An 18,235-nucleotide genomic window follows, 5' to 3' on the forward strand; every position below is an offset into this window, starting at 1 on the left:
ATAGTATGTTACAATGAGCAGCAATCAACAATGAGTATATATTCTCACTGATTAAAAAAATCTAACTGGAGGTGCATGAACTATTTGAAACCATAAAGGGTAAGTAAATATGTAATTTCGGCAAAGGGGCAACTACGTACCGTACTGAATTAATAACTTCGTAGTATTTGACAAAGGCTGGCTTTCCCACATGTACTTAACAGTGCGATGCCCGGGTGTGATATACAACAATAGTATTTACCTTATGTTTTTCCGATTTCTTTTTACCTTAACTTTCCAAAATATCATTAAAATCGACAACAACTGTCAAAGCAGGCACGAACACCATTCGTGCTACGCCTTGAAAGCAGCACACATCCGCTTGTTTTCGTCTTGTCAAGTATGTGCATTGGAGCGTGCTATCGAATACGATCTTCGGACAAAAATGCCGGAGTTGCGCATCATGTTGTTTAATGTCATTGGCTCCCCCCTCTCCCCCGGGATAACTATGTAAATCCTCTCCTATCCCTTCACATGTTTTGCTTCTTGTTGTAAATGTATGTTTTATTCGCACATGGTCATGAATAAATCAAATATAACTTACTTCCGGGGTGGTATACCAGTCCGGAATCTAAGAATCATGACTCTCACACACCCGGTCCAGCATGTGTCGACCGGTGTCACTAAATCATTATATTCACTTTGGTCTTTGGGTCACAGTCACCCTGGTGCCGACTGCTCGCTTATTACGTGTTTTTGTGTTTTTTTTACATACGATGTGCAGTTAAGATAGTATTTACGTATTTATCCAGTTTCCATACCGGACCCGGTACCGTACCGGTACCGGTACCGTACGGCGTACGTCTGTGCGTGGGCTAGTGTTTGACAGTTCTGTGGAGTGGACCAATGGGTCATGGGCCGTCTGACCGTAAGTGGAGTCACCGCCCCTGTAGGAGTGGAAGTGGTTATTTCTCTATCTGTCTATGGGCCTGGGCCACGGCGCATAGCCTGATGGGCCGAGGCATCAAGTTGTGTAAAGCTGTAAAGGGACTACTCACTTGGCTAACACAGACAGTCCCTGAACTAATAATAGAACTATAATGTGAAAAAGTCTGAACAAAATTTTGTCCATCAGACGATGGGCCGCGACCCATCAAGTTGTGTAAAGGGACTACTCACTTGGCTAACACAGACAGTCCCCGAACTAATAATAGAACTAGGGCTATAACTGTATAATGTGAAAAATCTGAACAAAATTTTGTCTTAACCCTAAGTCCTAACCAGGTACACATACCACAGGAGTATCCTTTTCCGTAGCTTGGTATTTTGCTTTATTTTTATATAAAGGCCCATCGTAAGAAGAAAATTTGGTGGCATCTCGCGATTTTTTTTTGGTTCGAATATTGAATATTTTTTAAAAATTGAAAATTTTGGTAAGATAATTGAATATTTCCTGATGGGGCCGCGGCCCATAGCTTGATTGGCCTCGGCCTATGTGGCCCAATTAGATGGGCCGTGGCCCCGGCCCAAGGGCCTAAGAAGAGTCACCACCCCTGTAGCACTACCAAAGACTACCATCAAGTCCATGCTACCGAAAACAAATAACTAACTAATCCCATACTGCCATATCCGACATGGAATGGTAACCAGACTGCCAGACAAGAGGCTGTGCTTCACCATACGGTTCAGGTTAAGCTATAAGCTATATTATCGACTTTCCTCTCCCCCGGGATAAATATGTAAATCATATCCAGTCTGTTTATTAAGCGCACAAGTGGCATCTAGCGAACTAATTGCCGTAAGTCAGTAAGGGCTAGAATACAAAAATAACGCCGAACAAAAATGTGATAAGAAAATAAATGCCGTCTTACAGTCTATATGGTTGCCAATTATAATATTAATTTTATAATCATGTAATGGCCTTGGCTCTGTAAGAATGTGGTCTGCTGGTTAGAGTATTAATGTGCTGCTGTTGTAATACTGCCTGACTGTGGGCCTGGCAACATGGGGAATTTCTGCAAAATGGTTGACATAATGACTAGTCGCTAATGGTTATCTTCGCCACCGCCAAATTTCATGCACATGGAACAATTATCTGTTCAATTTTTTCCTGCTGAATTGTCATAGTAATACTGCTAATTTTCGCTTTCTTGAGGGTAAATATTACTTAAGTCTGAAAGTTCATTAGATCTTGTATGTTGTTATGTGTGCCGAAATATTAAACAGTTTATCTATTCTTGTTAATTCAGCCTTGAATATTATAATGTTACTATCCCTCTATTTCAGGTTTGATATTCGATAGGATGGCTATGCTTCGTGTTGCATATGCCACAGTTTTTCGTAGTAGAGTTTTATTATTTACTCAACCACCTGTTTTTAACTTTTCTCAACAACAATCATGGATTCATTTAAATAAAAGTGTTCAGCAAAAATTTGAAGAATTTGAATCAGAAGAAAGGATTGACAAACTCGAAATCAAACAGATTAAAAATAAGGGGCAAAGCCCAGAAGATCCAATTCTTGTTGCATCTCCAACAGAAAAATGCATTGTGGGATGTACCTGCTCACCTGATGCTTGTACAGTGAACTGGTTTTATGTCAATGAAGGCGATCCTCAAACCTGTGATTGTGGATATTTTTTCAAACTAGTAAAAGTTGATCCAAAAGTTGAAGCAGTTCCTGAATATTCACGAATTATGTATGTTGATGATAAAAAAGATGACATTCGAAGTCAAGACAGAGGACCATCATTTTTGAAAAGAATATTTTCTAAAACTTCAAAAAATGTTTCACCACCCGCGTCAATGTCTTCTATAAAGAACAAACAAAATTTGTAACCCCTTCCCTCTAATAATAAATTTCTTCATAGTAAGCACATTAATTTTGGCGCACATAAACAGGGATGTCCAAAGCGAATCAAATAGTTGCTTTGGAATAATTTAGAGATTAATATGAATCTTTTTCTTTGCTCTTAGTTCGTTTTCAGTTTGGTATTGCATTGAGTTGACAAAAATTGTTTACTGATTACATCGAGGCTTATATTAAGTCTTCAAAAAATAGTAATTATTCATTGAATTTATCACTGAATAAGTATCTAAATATGGAATGAAAAGTACGAGTATTCCAGCTCCTGTATCTTACAGATATTGGGTAGCCAAATATTTTTGTATCAGATATAATATAGCATTCGTTACTCTATTTACCGCAGAATAACGCACTGTTATTATTGTTGTCTTACAATTGAATATCACCATGTTGATAAAATTACATGGCTTGTTTAATATGCATGCATTCATAATGTTTGGTTGTTGAATATTTTGTTTTTGATTATTATCAAAGAGGGTTTTACAAGAATATTTGGTTGTATTTTGATGCTGGTGCTTTTAATATAGCAATTCGGTAAAATATCATTTAATAATTTTTGTAAACTTTGATTATAAAGGATATGATAAGCATAATATGTGTCCGACATTGAATAACAGGCTTTTTGGTATTTTTATTTATAGACTGTAATATCTAGATTTCATTTACATACATATTAAACACTTCTTGTTTGACTGATATAGGCATTCTACAACATGGTAAGCACTTCCTATCACAGATTTCTTCGAGAAGTATTGCGTATTATTTGAAACTGAATATTGAATGTGTTATAAATTGGATTGTATTCAACAAAAGATTTGAAAATCTATATATTTACAGATGTTACAAATTTTTATACTGTAGAAAATCAGAACTAGACATTTTTCTTTAAATGAAAATATTCATAGTATTTCACAGTTTCACTTATTTTTGTCTAGTATGTAATATTGAGTGTTCAATCTGAAATTTCCCACCTGTTGTTTCCTATTATTTTTTGGGAAATATAAATATATTTTACACTTTTTAGCCTCATAAAACAAAGAGAAAGTTCATTGATAAGAAAAAGGCATTCACGTTTCAACTTGTCCACAGGTAACAAACTTGAATCATTCATATTATAGCTACCAAATCTAATAAGGAGAATAGTGTAGTATACACTATGACTCAATAAAATTTTTGATTTAAAAAATTGTTACACAGTTATAATATTGTATTCCAAATTGTTATAAAGTGAAGTTATTGTTTTTGACTTCCTATATTTTGCTCTGTGATTTAGTAATATTCTTTTGAAATTGTAAATATTTATTTGTTTTCCTGCTCTCATCCATTATATTTTTCAGGAGTCAGAAAGATCCTCTGGCTGCAGATGATGAAGCACCTCAACGTGTTCTTGTACCGCTGGATGAATCAATTTCACAGCATGAAAATATACAAGAAGTAGGCAATAGTTGAGAACTTTTAATAATACCTATAAGTTTTCTTGAATTTTTGAAGGCTTGAAATATATTGGAAACAGTGTTAACTCTAAGCGAATTATGAGTGCGAAAGTGCTTGGCAGTCGAAAAAAAAAGTGCGAAAGTGCTTTTGCCGATTTTAACAAGTTAGGTGCCCTAGCCTTTCATATAACCCATTTAAAACGACATAGATACTCGAAAAAGCGCTCCTCCGGTTAATATTATGAATTAAAGAGAAGCCTTTCCGTTAACAGAGTTCCCTTTAAGCGAATTCATGTTTAATTAAAACAAGCGAATTCATCGGCAACGAAAGGACATCTGCTAACACCTGCCGGGGACAAAACTTTCATGCAATGTATCACGGTGTCAGTTGCTTACTCGCATGAACAGCAAAGGCTTTCACATTTGTTACTCCTTCCATCTAACAGACACGAGGCAGGCTGGAAACCATATTAGTTACAGGGTGGATCGTTTGTACAAATCCCGTGCAAAATAATTTCCCCCTCCCCCCCCAAAATATAAATAGCATTCAACTAATTAGGGTTAGGTGCGCTGGAAAATCAACTTTCCGATTATCACTAAACCTAATCTGATAATTATTAATTTGTGATTTTGAACCACTTTGAAAGTCGCCACCCGCTGTTTTAAAAGATAGGTTAACCTACGTTCCCTCCGGAATATTACGCAGGATACTCCCCTGTTTTAGGAGATAGGTTGACCTACTTTCCTTTCAAACTTTTTTCTTCGAAATATTACACAAGATCACTTTGAAAATCCTCCCGTTTCGTGAGCTAGCGTGACCTAATTTATCATTTACATTCATATTATACTATTTCAGAGCTTACCCAAAGACAAGTAATTTTTAAATGTTGACATGCTTTGGTTTGCGTGCGAGTTAGTTTAAATCGGGCAGAAAACATCATATATTGGCAAAATGTTTAGGAATGCCATGTACTTTAAGTATTCATAAATAGCACTCTTTGTAATGCTGCTGACCTAGTATCAAATATTCGCATCACAACGCCACTTGCGAGGTTTCCATAAATTTCAAATACACTAATAGGAACGATGACACCAAAGAGTTTTCTTTTGCGGAGGTACACGAAATATAACGAGGGTGATTCTTGAAAAAAACATGAATATAAAAAATAAACGAATGATATGATAGTGGATCCCAAATAATTTTGAGAGTGTCTCGAAATACCAATCCATTTGATAAATAATTTTTATTCGACCACATGAACGCTGATATCCTGAAAATTAATGTTGAAAGATAAGTACGCATTCTCAGATATCGGACATCCAGTCGCGATATTCAATCGTTCATATGCACAAATCTCACATTAATAGTAATTGCTACCCAAGTTTGTAAAGTTTAGAAACCAACAAACAGAAAATAACTTATACTAAAACACAATTAAAATTTAGTCGGCAATAAATTCGTCGCCAAGACCATGCCATACAATACAAAAAAGATTTGGTCGCGAGAGTTACGTTAGATGACTGCAAAACGACGTTGTTTTTTAAGCAGAATTTAAAAAAATTTATAATTAATAAAAGGGAGTTACGACGCCCCTAACACATCGTGTGTATTAAACGTCCCTGGTAAGTACTATTATTATTGTACTTATACACCTGTTGGAGTATTTCGGACAATTTCGAATTCAAAATAAATGAAAACCCGACATATAATAAAGACGCAAAAGTAAAATGAACATTTATTGAAAAAGTTATTATTTAAAAAAGACAACATGATCGTACAATTCCGCCAAGACTTCGATGTTCGCAAGTGAGATGATAAATAAATACTTCCCTGTATTCGATCAATTAACTTTAGCGTATCGTTGTTCTGCCAACAAACAGCCGGGTGCAAAATATTTCCGTCCTGTGATATGCTCACAAATATTCTCGATATTAATATCATACCCTCGCGTATGTACTTTCTATTAACTCTTTAGTAATCCCTTCCATCCTTGGCCAAGTCATGTTTCGAATATGTGAACATTTTATTCGACCATGCATGGCGGGCGGGATGTTAAAATTGTAAACAAGAGAGAGGTAAAATCAATCGCGAATTTCGTTATAACGGCTCGTTTACGAATTGTTGCGCCTGTTATCGTCGAAAATGATTACATTTGTTGTATTTTGAGGCATTTAAGCAGTAATAATTAGGGCATGACATCATCAAAATCGTCTAGTGTACTTTTGATACAACCTTGAAATCAATACAAACATTTTATGGGCCGTAATCGGTATTTGGCAATTAAGTGAGATCTTGAAATTGCAAATTCCGTAAATAAAATTGTGAATTACTCGGTAACGAATTCAGCTTTAATGACCGTCGGGGTATTGTTTTGTTGAAAATTATTATTAATGTGAGAGCGCCAAAAACATACAGTCCATGCGATGCGACTGCAATTTATATGGCCGCAATTGGTGTGGCGCGTTTATTAATAGTGTAAAATAAATTAAACGAATATCAATTATAACCAAGCCTGTCGGCGTGTTTATTTTCTATGGGCAGGATTCGTAAAATACCATCTTAAGACAAATTTACTTACTATTATAAATCTTAATTTTCAGTTATTATCGTTATACAAATAACGTGTGGCAACTTTTTAATTTATCGTCGACCAAAAAACCGCCCCACACTCGTCCAAACGTGTGTCGAGCTTGAACGACAGGAGCAGATTCATCGACGACTTTAATTAGGGAAAATATGTATTTTATTGGTAATGCAAAATAAATGTAACAAAACGCATTTTTTTGTGATATAACTTTGTATTTTCGGAAACGGGTTGCCGTGAAAGGTAAAATTTGATCTAAATTAATCGCGAAAATGTTTTATTTTAAATGTAACAAAACACATTTTGCGATATAACCTTGTATTTTCGAAAACGGGTGTCCTGAAAAGTAAAATATGATCTAAATTAATCGCAAAAATGTTTTATTTCAAATGTAACAAAACACATTTTCGCGATATAACTTTGTATTTTCGAAAACGAGGCGTCACGAAAAGTATTAATCTAATGTTTTATCTATCGTCTAGCTAACGTCTGGTACACATCATTTTCGGGGAGAACTCTAGCCCGCGAAACGTCATTTAATTTAAAATACAGAATGTTTCACGCATTGCAAAACGGAAAATCACCAGTAAGTGGACAGGGATTCAACCCTCCGGATTCAGTATTCTATATCCCCTGTGTCAGAACTTTCTGAAGAATGGAACAAAGAACCCGTCAAACCGCCGCGGAAGAAGAGGGAGTATTTTTTGCACTAATAATTAGGGGTGACATTATCAAAATCGTCAAGAAACTGGTGACTTTGCAAATTCCATAAATAAAAGTGTGAATTGCTGGGTAACATTTTAGCTATAATTATCGCCGGGGTATTGTTTTGTTGAAAACACGTCGAAACTTGAGGGAATTCGTTACAATTAGCGCCTGACCTCTATTAGGCACTCGAGCACTCGAAAAAAAAGCACTCGAGCCCAATCTTTTTAGCATTAAGTCGCATACGTAAAATATCCTGTAAAAGAAGTGCTGTTCATTAACGTCATCTCGTCTTATGTCCACGCAGAAATGCCTTTAATGCCGAATTATTCAATCACTATTTTAAATCAACATTCAGGATTGGCACAATTTCAGATTTGCGAAGTTTCACCATAGAAATACATGAGAAAGTTAATTATCGTCTTAATAAATATCTGCATCACAGTATCGACAATAATATTACCATTCGCATAAAATTGGGACGGTAAATTTACAAATCTTGATAGGTAATATTAAAGCCAACGCAAATGTTAATTTGAGCCCTCAATGTCTTCAAAAGCTGTTGCCGATGTGAACGAACGGGTAAACCCGAAATATAAAACTTCGATGTCCACCGACTCGCAAGAATTCATATTTGTAAAAAAGAGAGGGCGGCAATATAGATTACCAAAACCTGGATATCGCCGCCAAAACGATCGGTGACAAGAACAATTAGCGATTACAACGGAATTAACCAGTAAAAAGACTTTGTTGCCGATTTTTTAATGTTTCCACCGATGTTCCAAAAATATTTGTTATTCGGTACTCGTTAAAAATATTCGATTTAAAAAAATATTGAATTTTGCCCACCCGTACTCTCAACATTGTGATTACAATAAAATGGCACTTAATGGTATTTTGTGAATTAGGTGATTTTGCAAATCTGTGACATGCTGCTAAAAGTTTCGTCTGATTTGAGAATCGTGCAGTTTGGTCACAATTCATCCAAAGTGACTATAACACGTTACTAACACTTTTATAGTCATTTTGAATTCATCGCTATCATTGATAGTCACATGACCACTCTCGTTCAAAGAAACCCACTGCTTAGTATACAACATCTGGTTTTCAAAGACGCAGAAGCGTTTTTGCGAGAGAAGCGGAATCGGTGTGCTTGTATAATAATCATATTATAAACAAGAATTTTGCAGTTAATGCAAAAGCCTTATCTCCTATGTCTGCATCTCATAGTTTAGAATTCTGGTAAATATCGTTATGATATGCAGAATTGAGTTACAAAAGTACTAGTATGTTACTTATTTGTCAACTTAATACTCGAAAATATTTGTTAACTTTGAACTTTTATTCCATTCAAAATCGGAAAAAAGTGCTATTTCTCTTCAAAATCGGAAAAAAGTCCTATTTCGCAGTCCCTAAAAAAAGTTGCGAAAGTGCTTCGCAATTTTCGCAAAAAAGTGCGCTAATAGTGAACACTGATTGGAAATGTAAAATTTTCTGATTATTAAGTATTAGAGCATGAAAGCAATATAACATAATGCTTGAATATCATATATCCAAAAAACGACTCCTTGCAGCGTACATACACATAGGGGAACTATATTTTAAAATGTGCTCATCCTTGATATGATGATTGAACTTTGATTGAATTTTTTCTTCATAGTCACCTGATGAAAGAGAAATGAGATTGTCAAAACAGAGGATTTATGGTGTTGGATTTGATGATGACTATGATTACATGCAACATCTGCGACAGCCTGAAAAACAGACTGCAATACTTGTACCTAAAAGCAATCGAGGTTAGTTGATGCCTTATTAGTTTGCCTTTTATATATGACTGTAATCATAATCCTTTTCACTAATACCACTAGTTTCATTAAAAAAGCAATTTTCTCCATAAGATTAACCAAAAAAGAAAGTATGAAATTGCAATCAATTCTTAATTAAGATATAAACTACTTTTGCTTGATCACTTGTATTTGATAAAGATAATATATATTTTACAGTAACTTTTCAAGAGCCAAATGAAATGTCACATTGTTCACACGAAGATATGACTGAGGTAATAAAAGATGGGGAGAAGTCTGCTGCTATCAAAATACCAACTGTTGTTTTTGCTTCTAAAGAAGAGGAAGATATTGGGATGCTGCATCGTGCTATTCCACCAACAGGTGCAGTGAACATAGACTGCCAAAATCAAATTATAGATGTAATTTCGTCATGCATACACTTTATTTTAGAGTCTGAAAGAGCAGATTTGTTATATATAAAACTGTTTTCAAATTTGTCACTGCCCAAAGCAATGCTATACAATTAGAATTGTATATTTTTAAATCTGTTGGGCTGACATGACGTAGACAGTAAACTAAAATATTTACAATGTAATACTAATGAACTCACTATTTCTTGCATTCCCTAGTTATTTATTTATATTTAGTCTTGTAGCAGTTATCAATTTGCTAAGAAATATGTACTGTTTTCAAACAGGTCCACTAATTGAATGGGATCCGGATGTTGTCGCAGCCATGGACGAAGATTTTGATTATGAAAATCCAGAAAATGTTATCGAGGATGATTTTATATTGCAAGCAACAGATGAGATAGATGAAAGAAATGAAAATAGGTGAGTTGATGTTAGATAAACGTCTTTAAAAACCTCATATGGACGCCAGTACTCTCATAAAATAGATTTACAGTAGTAACCTAGTAGAGTTATTTTCTGCCTGTCTTGGTATGGTATAAATCTGCTGGAAAGTAACGAATGCTTATATATATTGATTTTTCCTGCTTGTCTGTTGATGATATCTATATGCTGTTGTAGTGCTACTTATTTCAATTATTATCATTTATTTACCTATCATAACAACACAGAATTTAACAAATTATCTCAGCACCAGCTTAATAAGCATTCATCATATTATACATAATAAAACACAGAATAAGACATTTGGTAACATTTGTAGTCTGTCTGTACTTTTATAGAGTCCACAATCTTTAAATCATAGTATCATATTTTGTAGTCTTTTTTGGGAGACTATACACTCTACATGAATAGCCAAGTCCTATTTCAACGTAAAATGAGGCTTAAAATTCTGTATTAATCATAACATCTTAGATCAGATATTGGTAGTGATGAAGGAGAAGAGAATGAATATTATAGTGATGATGATATGGGATCATGTGATTCTGAAGATTATTTTGCAAACGAAGAAACAAGATCTAGATTTACACAATATTCCATGTCTTCATCTGTTCTTCCTAGAACCGAACATTTATCAATATTGGATGATCAGTTTGAGAAGGTAATTTTATAAACTGATAGCACAGCATCAACTTTTATATCACAATTGAATTCAATAGGCAAGTGGTTTGTTGCTTTGATTAAATTTGCATATAGTTTGAAGAACCTGTTAATAATAATAAAGCCAGCAAAAAAGAGTAGACAAATAAAGGCGTTAAAGTCAACTTACCGTATTTATTCAATTATAACGCGCACCTTTAAATTTTGAATGAAAATTGGTATAAAATTCTTTTTTTTATTTTGTCTCTACTAACTACTGGTAAGCACATAAGGTAACAACTCACAGCATGAACAAAAATTTATTAAAAGCACACAGTAATTCAAAACTTTTCAAAATCGTATTCAGTCTCTGATTCACCAAACAACTGTTCGATTTCTGTTTGGGTTATGTTTAAATCAGTGCAAGTCCATGCCTTCTCATAAACTTTTGTGCCCAACCATTAGATGCTTTAAAGGTTGAATCTTTGCAAATCTTTTGTGCACGGAGTCTAATATGGAGCGAAGTGACGATGTACCCACTAGATCTTTGATCAACTATCCAATCATAAAGCTCCTTCTCCAACTCTGGGTACCGGGCTTGTCTCCCTCGCCGCGCTTTCTTTGTTTTGTTCATATCTTTTAGAACAACTTTCTGCTTTCTCCAATCTCTGACATTTGTCTCTGGTACATTGAATTCTCTAGAAGCTTTTCTATTTCCATGAGTTTTCGCATAATCAACAATCTCCAGTTTGAATGCAGCCCTATATGCAGAACGTTTTTGTCTTGCCAATTGCCATAATAGATAATGGGTAATATATAATGGGTATCTACAGTACAGTACGATAATGGCAAATAAATATTCTCAACGCAGCGGGAATGTCAAACGCATGCTGAGCTGTCGCATGTGCGTGGGCTTGCACGAAATCGAACGCTTGCACGAATGTCAAACGCACGCTGAGCTGTCGCATGTGCGTGTGCTTGCACGAAATCGTCCTGCATTGGAATGTGCATGCGCGAGCGCACGCACGTTTCAGATGTTTAAAACCACATTTTCAATACCGCATTTCTCAGACCTCGTGTATAACGCGCAGCATTGATTTTTGCCTAAAATTCAGTTCAAAATTTTGCGCGTTATAATCGAATAAATACGGTACTTTGAATAAATGTAGGCAATGGCGAATGAACTTGTGCTCGAGCCTACCAGTCATATAGTTTGAAGACTTCATAATTTAATGTTAATGAAGTCAAATTTTCATTTTAGCACAATGTGTTCTTTATTAAATAAAGTACTTTAAATGTTTTGTGAGTTTGAAGAGATTGAGAACCTTTTTTTTTGTCGTAAGTTCTTCGAAGTTTCTTAATAAATTTCAACAAGTCTATCTGAATCTATCTAATCTAGTTACCCAGACGGTCAAAGTTTACGGCCATTATTAATTTTTTACCTGCTACATAGTAAGAACTTAAACGTAAGAATTTTTTTAAAGTTTTATGAAACATATGATGATGACAAAATTGGAGATCTCGGTCAAGTTGAAATTGATGGAGCAGTTCCTGTTGATAATATAGCTCAAGAAGATGCAATTAATATGTTACTTGGAATAAAAAATAAATCTCCGAATTCCAACATGAATCTGAGGTAATGAGCAACTAGCGACTGGTTTTTATCCTTTATTTGATTACATAAAATTAAAAAATGTGAGCAGAAGTACGGTAGTCTAAATCTTCTGTGTTGGAGCATTAACAGGTTATAAGTGAGTATGTTTTAGCTTTAATTAAATCATCATCCTAAATCATACTCTCGTTAGCTTTCTGCCAACTTTCTAAACATTTTTTCCATTTCTAATGCACTGTGTTCGATTCCACAATTTTAAGCATAAAGTAGTGTCTTTTGTGTAAAAGCAATTCTTTAATAATAAGATATTTGTTGAATTGTAATAATTTCATTTTTCTTTTAGGTTGAAAACAGTTCCTGAACTAGTTGAGGCAAAAGACCAGGTTGAACAAGTTGAGTCATCTGAAGAATCCTCTGATGACGATATGATTGAATTAACTAAAGAAGTTCCCAAAGAAAATTGGGATTGTGAATCAATATTGAGTATGTACACTTCTTTATTTCTGCAATTTTATAAAATGTATGCCATGTATGAAATATACAAAGGATCAGTGTTACTGGCCTATGTCATACAGCCTGTGTTATGTTAATATTTTTCTCCATTATTCATACCAAAGACTTAATATGAGGAAGAATGTATTTTGTAGAAGTTGTGATTTTTGTATCGTTACTATACATACTATACTACTTCACCATTTCTGTGAATGATAAAGAATTCACAAGATATTTCAACAGAGCGATTAATCTGTAATGACAAATTAAGTTTCGCAAATATTTAGCTTTCTTACCTTGACTTTGTTTAGTTTTGACACCTGTAATTATTCTCTATAGGTACATATTCTAATATCTACAATCATCCAAAGGTAATTCAAGATCCACCTAAAGTAAGTTACATTATATTTTATGTAGACCAATTCTGTTTCAAGTGAAATAGTAAATTCTGCTTCATTTCTTTTGGTCTAAGTGAAATATTTTTCGTAACAAAAGTATATTATTTTAGCCTATAAGGTTGTCAAAGAAGACTGGAATTCCCTTGGACACACTGCCAACAAGAGGAGTGACTGCAAAGCAGGTAGATATTCAATGGTTGGCTATTTAAAACTCATAAAGCAAGGACCGGGCACTCATTTAAATAAAGTGAAAACCTAAATAGTTGAGGATGGGAGCTGCAAGGATTAAATAAGTTGCCAACTTGTAACTGATGTGTTTTACCCTATTATTATTGCAATGCTTCTTAGTTTTCTTCTTCTGAGCGTTGCAAAGTTGTCATTTAAATGGTGACAAGCAAGAAAAAATATTGTATTGGTTTTGAATCGACTTTTTCTCAAACATTCATGATTTGTAGGCCCCGTCCAAAGACTCAACAATTCTGGCCACCTACTCTTCAAGAATAATCTTTAGTTTTGCTTATAACATGTGTCCATCAGTTATTTTATGTTCCAATGTTAATAATAATAAAGCCAGCAAACGAAAGTAAAAGAATAAAGGCATTACAGTCAATTTGCTTTGAATAAATTTAGTCAATAGCGAATGGTACTTAGTGAACCTTTGCTTGTGACTACCAGCGAGCCATACCCTCCTTGGCTGGCCAAGATTTGAGAAACCCTGATGTAAACTTTCGTATATTATTCATATTTCATACTCTGAAATACTTATCTGAGCTGTATTTTTACCCCTACTGCAGGGAACATGTTGAACAGTAAAAACGCTTCTCTTTGACAGGAAAGTTTGCTGTAAAGTGAGCTCTCATTGCTCATGGAAAATAACGAGTTCTTTTAATCCAATTGAACTAAATTCTCAAATTGCAATTTTAGACAAGATAGAACAGTAGCTTTTATTCAAATTTTTCAGCTTCGGATGCTTGACCTTGAAAATGAAATGAATGATAAACAGTTCTGCAGAAATCAAACGATATCAGAATCTAGTAATGTAACATCTGTTGCATCAAATGTAAGAAGGAAAGGAGAAACTAAAGATGAGAAGTCAGCTAGGAAACATGTCATCAAAGAGATGCGTCGAGTGAGTTGTAATCCTTAATTCAATAGTTTTTGATGATGCTAATTCATATATACGGGCACAAGTACAAGAAAAGTTCCATCCCAACTCGGAGCCACCTATTGCTTGTCCTAAATTATTACTTAATAGTAATATCCGGCACTTGCTTCTTACTGATTAGTACATGAAAAACTAGATATTTGTATGAATGTATTTTGCAGTTTAAAAGAAAATATCAAAAAATAACACATCAATAGGTTAGATAATTTTTCATACAATTTGCTATGACATGTATAGTATATTTTTGATGACTAAAAAACCCACTCTTTGAGCGACTGGTCAATCCATAATTTGTATTTTCAGGAAAGAAGAATGGAAAAGAAAGCAACCAAAGTCGCATTTCGACATGAAAAAGACAGACAATGGAAAGAACAGATAAATATACAGAAAAATCTAAAAGGAATGAAAATATCTTGAAACTAATCTGTGCAATGAAATGTAACTTGATTCATTTGGATTTAATGGTGTAATTGTGTGGGATTTTCTGTATTTGATAGTTGAGGAGTGGGAGAAGTGCCCTTGTCTTCAACAAACTCAGAGGCAGCGTGACATTGAGCGTTATACAGAAAACACGAGGTTACATTGCCTTATTAGGAAACTTGTTTTTATCATAAAAATTAGTAGTTTAACACCGATGGTATGGGTTGTATTTGTCGAGGGGAGTAATTGTCTAAATAAGAGTAAGAGAGCAAAAGGTGGAGCTGAGTAAAAGAGACTCGATAAGATACTGTACAAATTTTCCTAGTTTACTTCCATGCTTCGTCCTATTTTTGAGTTATTGATTGAGAAATTTCAATCACCGTCACTTATAATTCATTTGGAAGAAGAACTAGAACACCTTCTTTATATTGAAAATTTTTCAGACGGAATTTTTTAATCGCTTTTAAGAAATTCGAATTTACTAAACTATGAATATTTAAAGAAAAAATATAAATGTTTATTGAATGATGGAATATCGAAATGGGATTTTTAAAAAGACTTTTACACTCCTTCATAGTCAGTCTACAGTAAATATATGATTAATCAATGTACACACTTTAGTTATAGCTATGTTCAGTAAACGAGCCCCAGTTTGCCGTTTACCCCCTCTGAACGGACTCCACCAATCCCACATTTTTTCTAACAGTGTTTCAAGGTACATTACCAGTTTACACCACCCACTTATGAATATACATTCACTGATACATACCAGCCACGGGTAAATCACAAAAATTGACATATGGAATGAATATTTTCAATATTAAACAATCCAACCGTCCAATTTCTTACCATCATTTAATAAAAACTATTTTTTATTTGACGTCCGCCGACTTCTTCTGCTGAAAAAATGCTAACGAATCCATTCATCCTGTGAGCCAGGACTTTCGTCTCTGTTGCAAATTAAAAGCAAGCAGAGAAATAGGATTGATGTGGTGGGCATTGGCGTATCTACGTGAAATGGCGCCCATGGCAAAGTTTAAAAATGCGCCCCCTGATAGTTGTTTGGCAATTTATGACTATTATTGAATTGAGATACTTGTACGTTATTATTTGAGTAAAAATACGAGTTTCATTTATTCCCAATTTGAAATTATTTTAATATAACCTTCTATGAATAATACTTTTCGCCGTTTTTGCGCCCCTGTTCAAACGGCGTCCATGGCACGAGCCATGGCTGCCACACCCTAGATACGCCACTGGTGGTGGGTGATTTGCGTTGTACATCGTCGCGTTTTCGATAAATGATAAAGCATGTCCCAGAATGAATTCATTCCAACTTATTGGACACGTTTAGTGGCCATAACGATCGTTTCAAAATTTTGTTGTTATTGTTATTTTCTTTCGTCATTATCATTAAAAAATCGCTTTCCTCTTCGAATACTGGACCAATTGCTTTGGAATTTTCATTTCGCCAGAAGGCTATTACTTTCATTTATTCCTGAATTTTCTATGAATCTTATGAGATCTAATATTTCATCCAAAATTGCGCTGTATTAGTTTTTAATTATGGGAACACGGTTTTTAATCCGCCAAGCGTGACGGCTGACTGTGAAAATTCTTGCGACTGAAAACCCGAAACTTTTTGAGGGTACGGCACCGGTAACGTCAAAGGTAAACCCTGCTTCGCTCTAGTCCACGTGTCCATATATTTGAGCGTTGCTCTCTTGTCTTAAGTATAGTGGCCTAACTATTTTTCTTTAACAGGTCATTACAAAACACTTGAATTTTCATAATCAGTTGGTAATATACTATAAAAGAGGGTTATAGGATCTCTCCACTTTTCGTTTCAGAACATATCTTGAATCAATAATCTTTATGTACTAACTAATAACCAAATTTTTCATCGATCTGAGTCATACATTTTCCTTTGGCAATAGTTCAAAATGATGATATTTCAGCGATTTAGTGAATGCAACTCATGTAGAATACTGTACTAGCATGTTTAATGATAATCTACTTGAAATCTGAATTGGGATAGTCAGTCGGGAATTTACTATCAATAAACAAATTTAAGCAGCGAGTTTCTGATAATGCTGCCCCTAATCCCTAACTTGAAAATATATTGAGGTCAAACAGAATACAGATGTCGTTATACATAAAAATAAATAAATTGAAGTTAGAGTAAAATGTTTGTAATAATCATTAAACTAAACAGCACGTATACAATTGAACATGTGTATTAACAAAAAGCAAGTCACTTATTTCTATGTTAAATCGCCACTTAGCTGTTAACAAATGTGTGAACGACAGCCTCTTCCACCTCGCTCGTCAGGATTTTTTTTTTTCGAAGCTAATCGAAGATTAATGGACAGGCGCTAATTTGACATCGAATACCTCGAATATGTTTTATCTGTTTCAACTTGGAGATCTTTAACATTTTTTAGAAAATCTCTGTTTCCACTTCGGAAACGTAGCAGTAAACGATTTGCCAGCCGAACAGACAGATTTTCTGGCATGGTTGTAAACATGACCTCGTTTTCCCGTGCAATTTGTTAGTTTTTGTTTATGTTTCGGAAATTTCAGTACGAATGAAATATAACTTAAATATTCTGTCTTCTTATATTTAATTACAGTAATCAAAAGTTAACTAACAGTTGAGGTTGCGTGAAACTTAACTACCTTTCCTTGCTCTATATGCCTTTGCGCAGGTGGATCCGTATGCTTATTACGCAAGGATGCTGTAGCAAGAGTGTAAATGGCTATTCTATTCAATTCAAGAGTCTTGCTGCACACGAACACAAATATATTTCTGTAACGTTCCAATAGGTAAATTGGAGACATTTAGGAGATATCCCTGTTGCTGCGAAGTGCTTTAGGTTCCGCTTGTGGTATTGTAGTCTGGTTTCTTTCAGTGTAATTTTCTTCAAATTGTTGAGGTCCTTTTTGTGATGTTTGTAGATTCGACGAAATGTTACAGAAATATATTTATGTTCATGTTGTGCATCAAGACTCTTGAATTGAATAGAATAATCAAAGTTAGTTTAGAGTGAGAGAGAGATATTTATTTCCACAAAACAATGTTGAAAAAGGATCATAGTACAGATTTTCATGAAAATACAGTGCAGTGAATATTTAAACATTCAATCGTGATGGTCAGTATGCAAGACCTTCACAGGTCATTGAGGCTCCCGACCATTTTATTTACGCTGTGATCAAACTGTCAGCATGGATTATCACAATATGAAATTATAAAATAAAGACAGAAAATGAGTTGGCTGATAAAAAATTTGTTTTCTACAATTCA

The 18,235-nt window shown here is 34.5% G+C and overlaps 2 protein-coding genes across 2 annotated transcripts; both read left to right on the top strand.

Moving 5' to 3' along the window:
- Window positions 1-2,241: 2,241 nt before the first annotated feature.
- LOC120346059 (uncharacterized) lies at window positions 2,242-3,486 on the top strand. Its single transcript, XM_039415698.2, has one exon. It carries the CDS (start codon window positions 2,283-2,285, stop codon window positions 2,814-2,816), a length of 534 nt encoding a protein of 177 aa, XP_039271632.2. The 5' UTR covers window positions 2,242-2,282; the 3' UTR covers window positions 2,817-3,486.
- Window positions 3,484-14,968, top strand: LOC120346058 (protein LTV1 homolog). Its single transcript, XM_039415697.2, has 13 exons — window positions 3,484-3,560; window positions 3,869-3,933; window positions 4,182-4,278; window positions 9,228-9,363; window positions 9,571-9,735; window positions 10,052-10,187; window positions 10,680-10,866; window positions 12,329-12,480; window positions 12,800-12,939; window positions 13,288-13,340; window positions 13,457-13,528; window positions 14,308-14,475; window positions 14,815-14,968. The coding sequence occupies exons 1-13, from the start codon at window positions 3,558-3,560 to the stop codon at window positions 14,926-14,928; spliced, it is 1,488 nt and encodes a 495-aa protein (XP_039271631.2). The 5' UTR covers window positions 3,484-3,557; the 3' UTR covers window positions 14,929-14,968.
- Window positions 14,969-18,235: the final 3,267 nt, after the last annotated feature.

Source organism: Styela clava, chromosome 8 (assembly GCF_964204865.1).
Source record: "Styela clava chromosome 8, kaStyClav1.hap1.2, whole genome shotgun sequence".
Classification (NCBI taxonomy): domain Eukaryota; kingdom Metazoa; phylum Chordata; class Ascidiacea; order Stolidobranchia; family Styelidae; genus Styela; species Styela clava.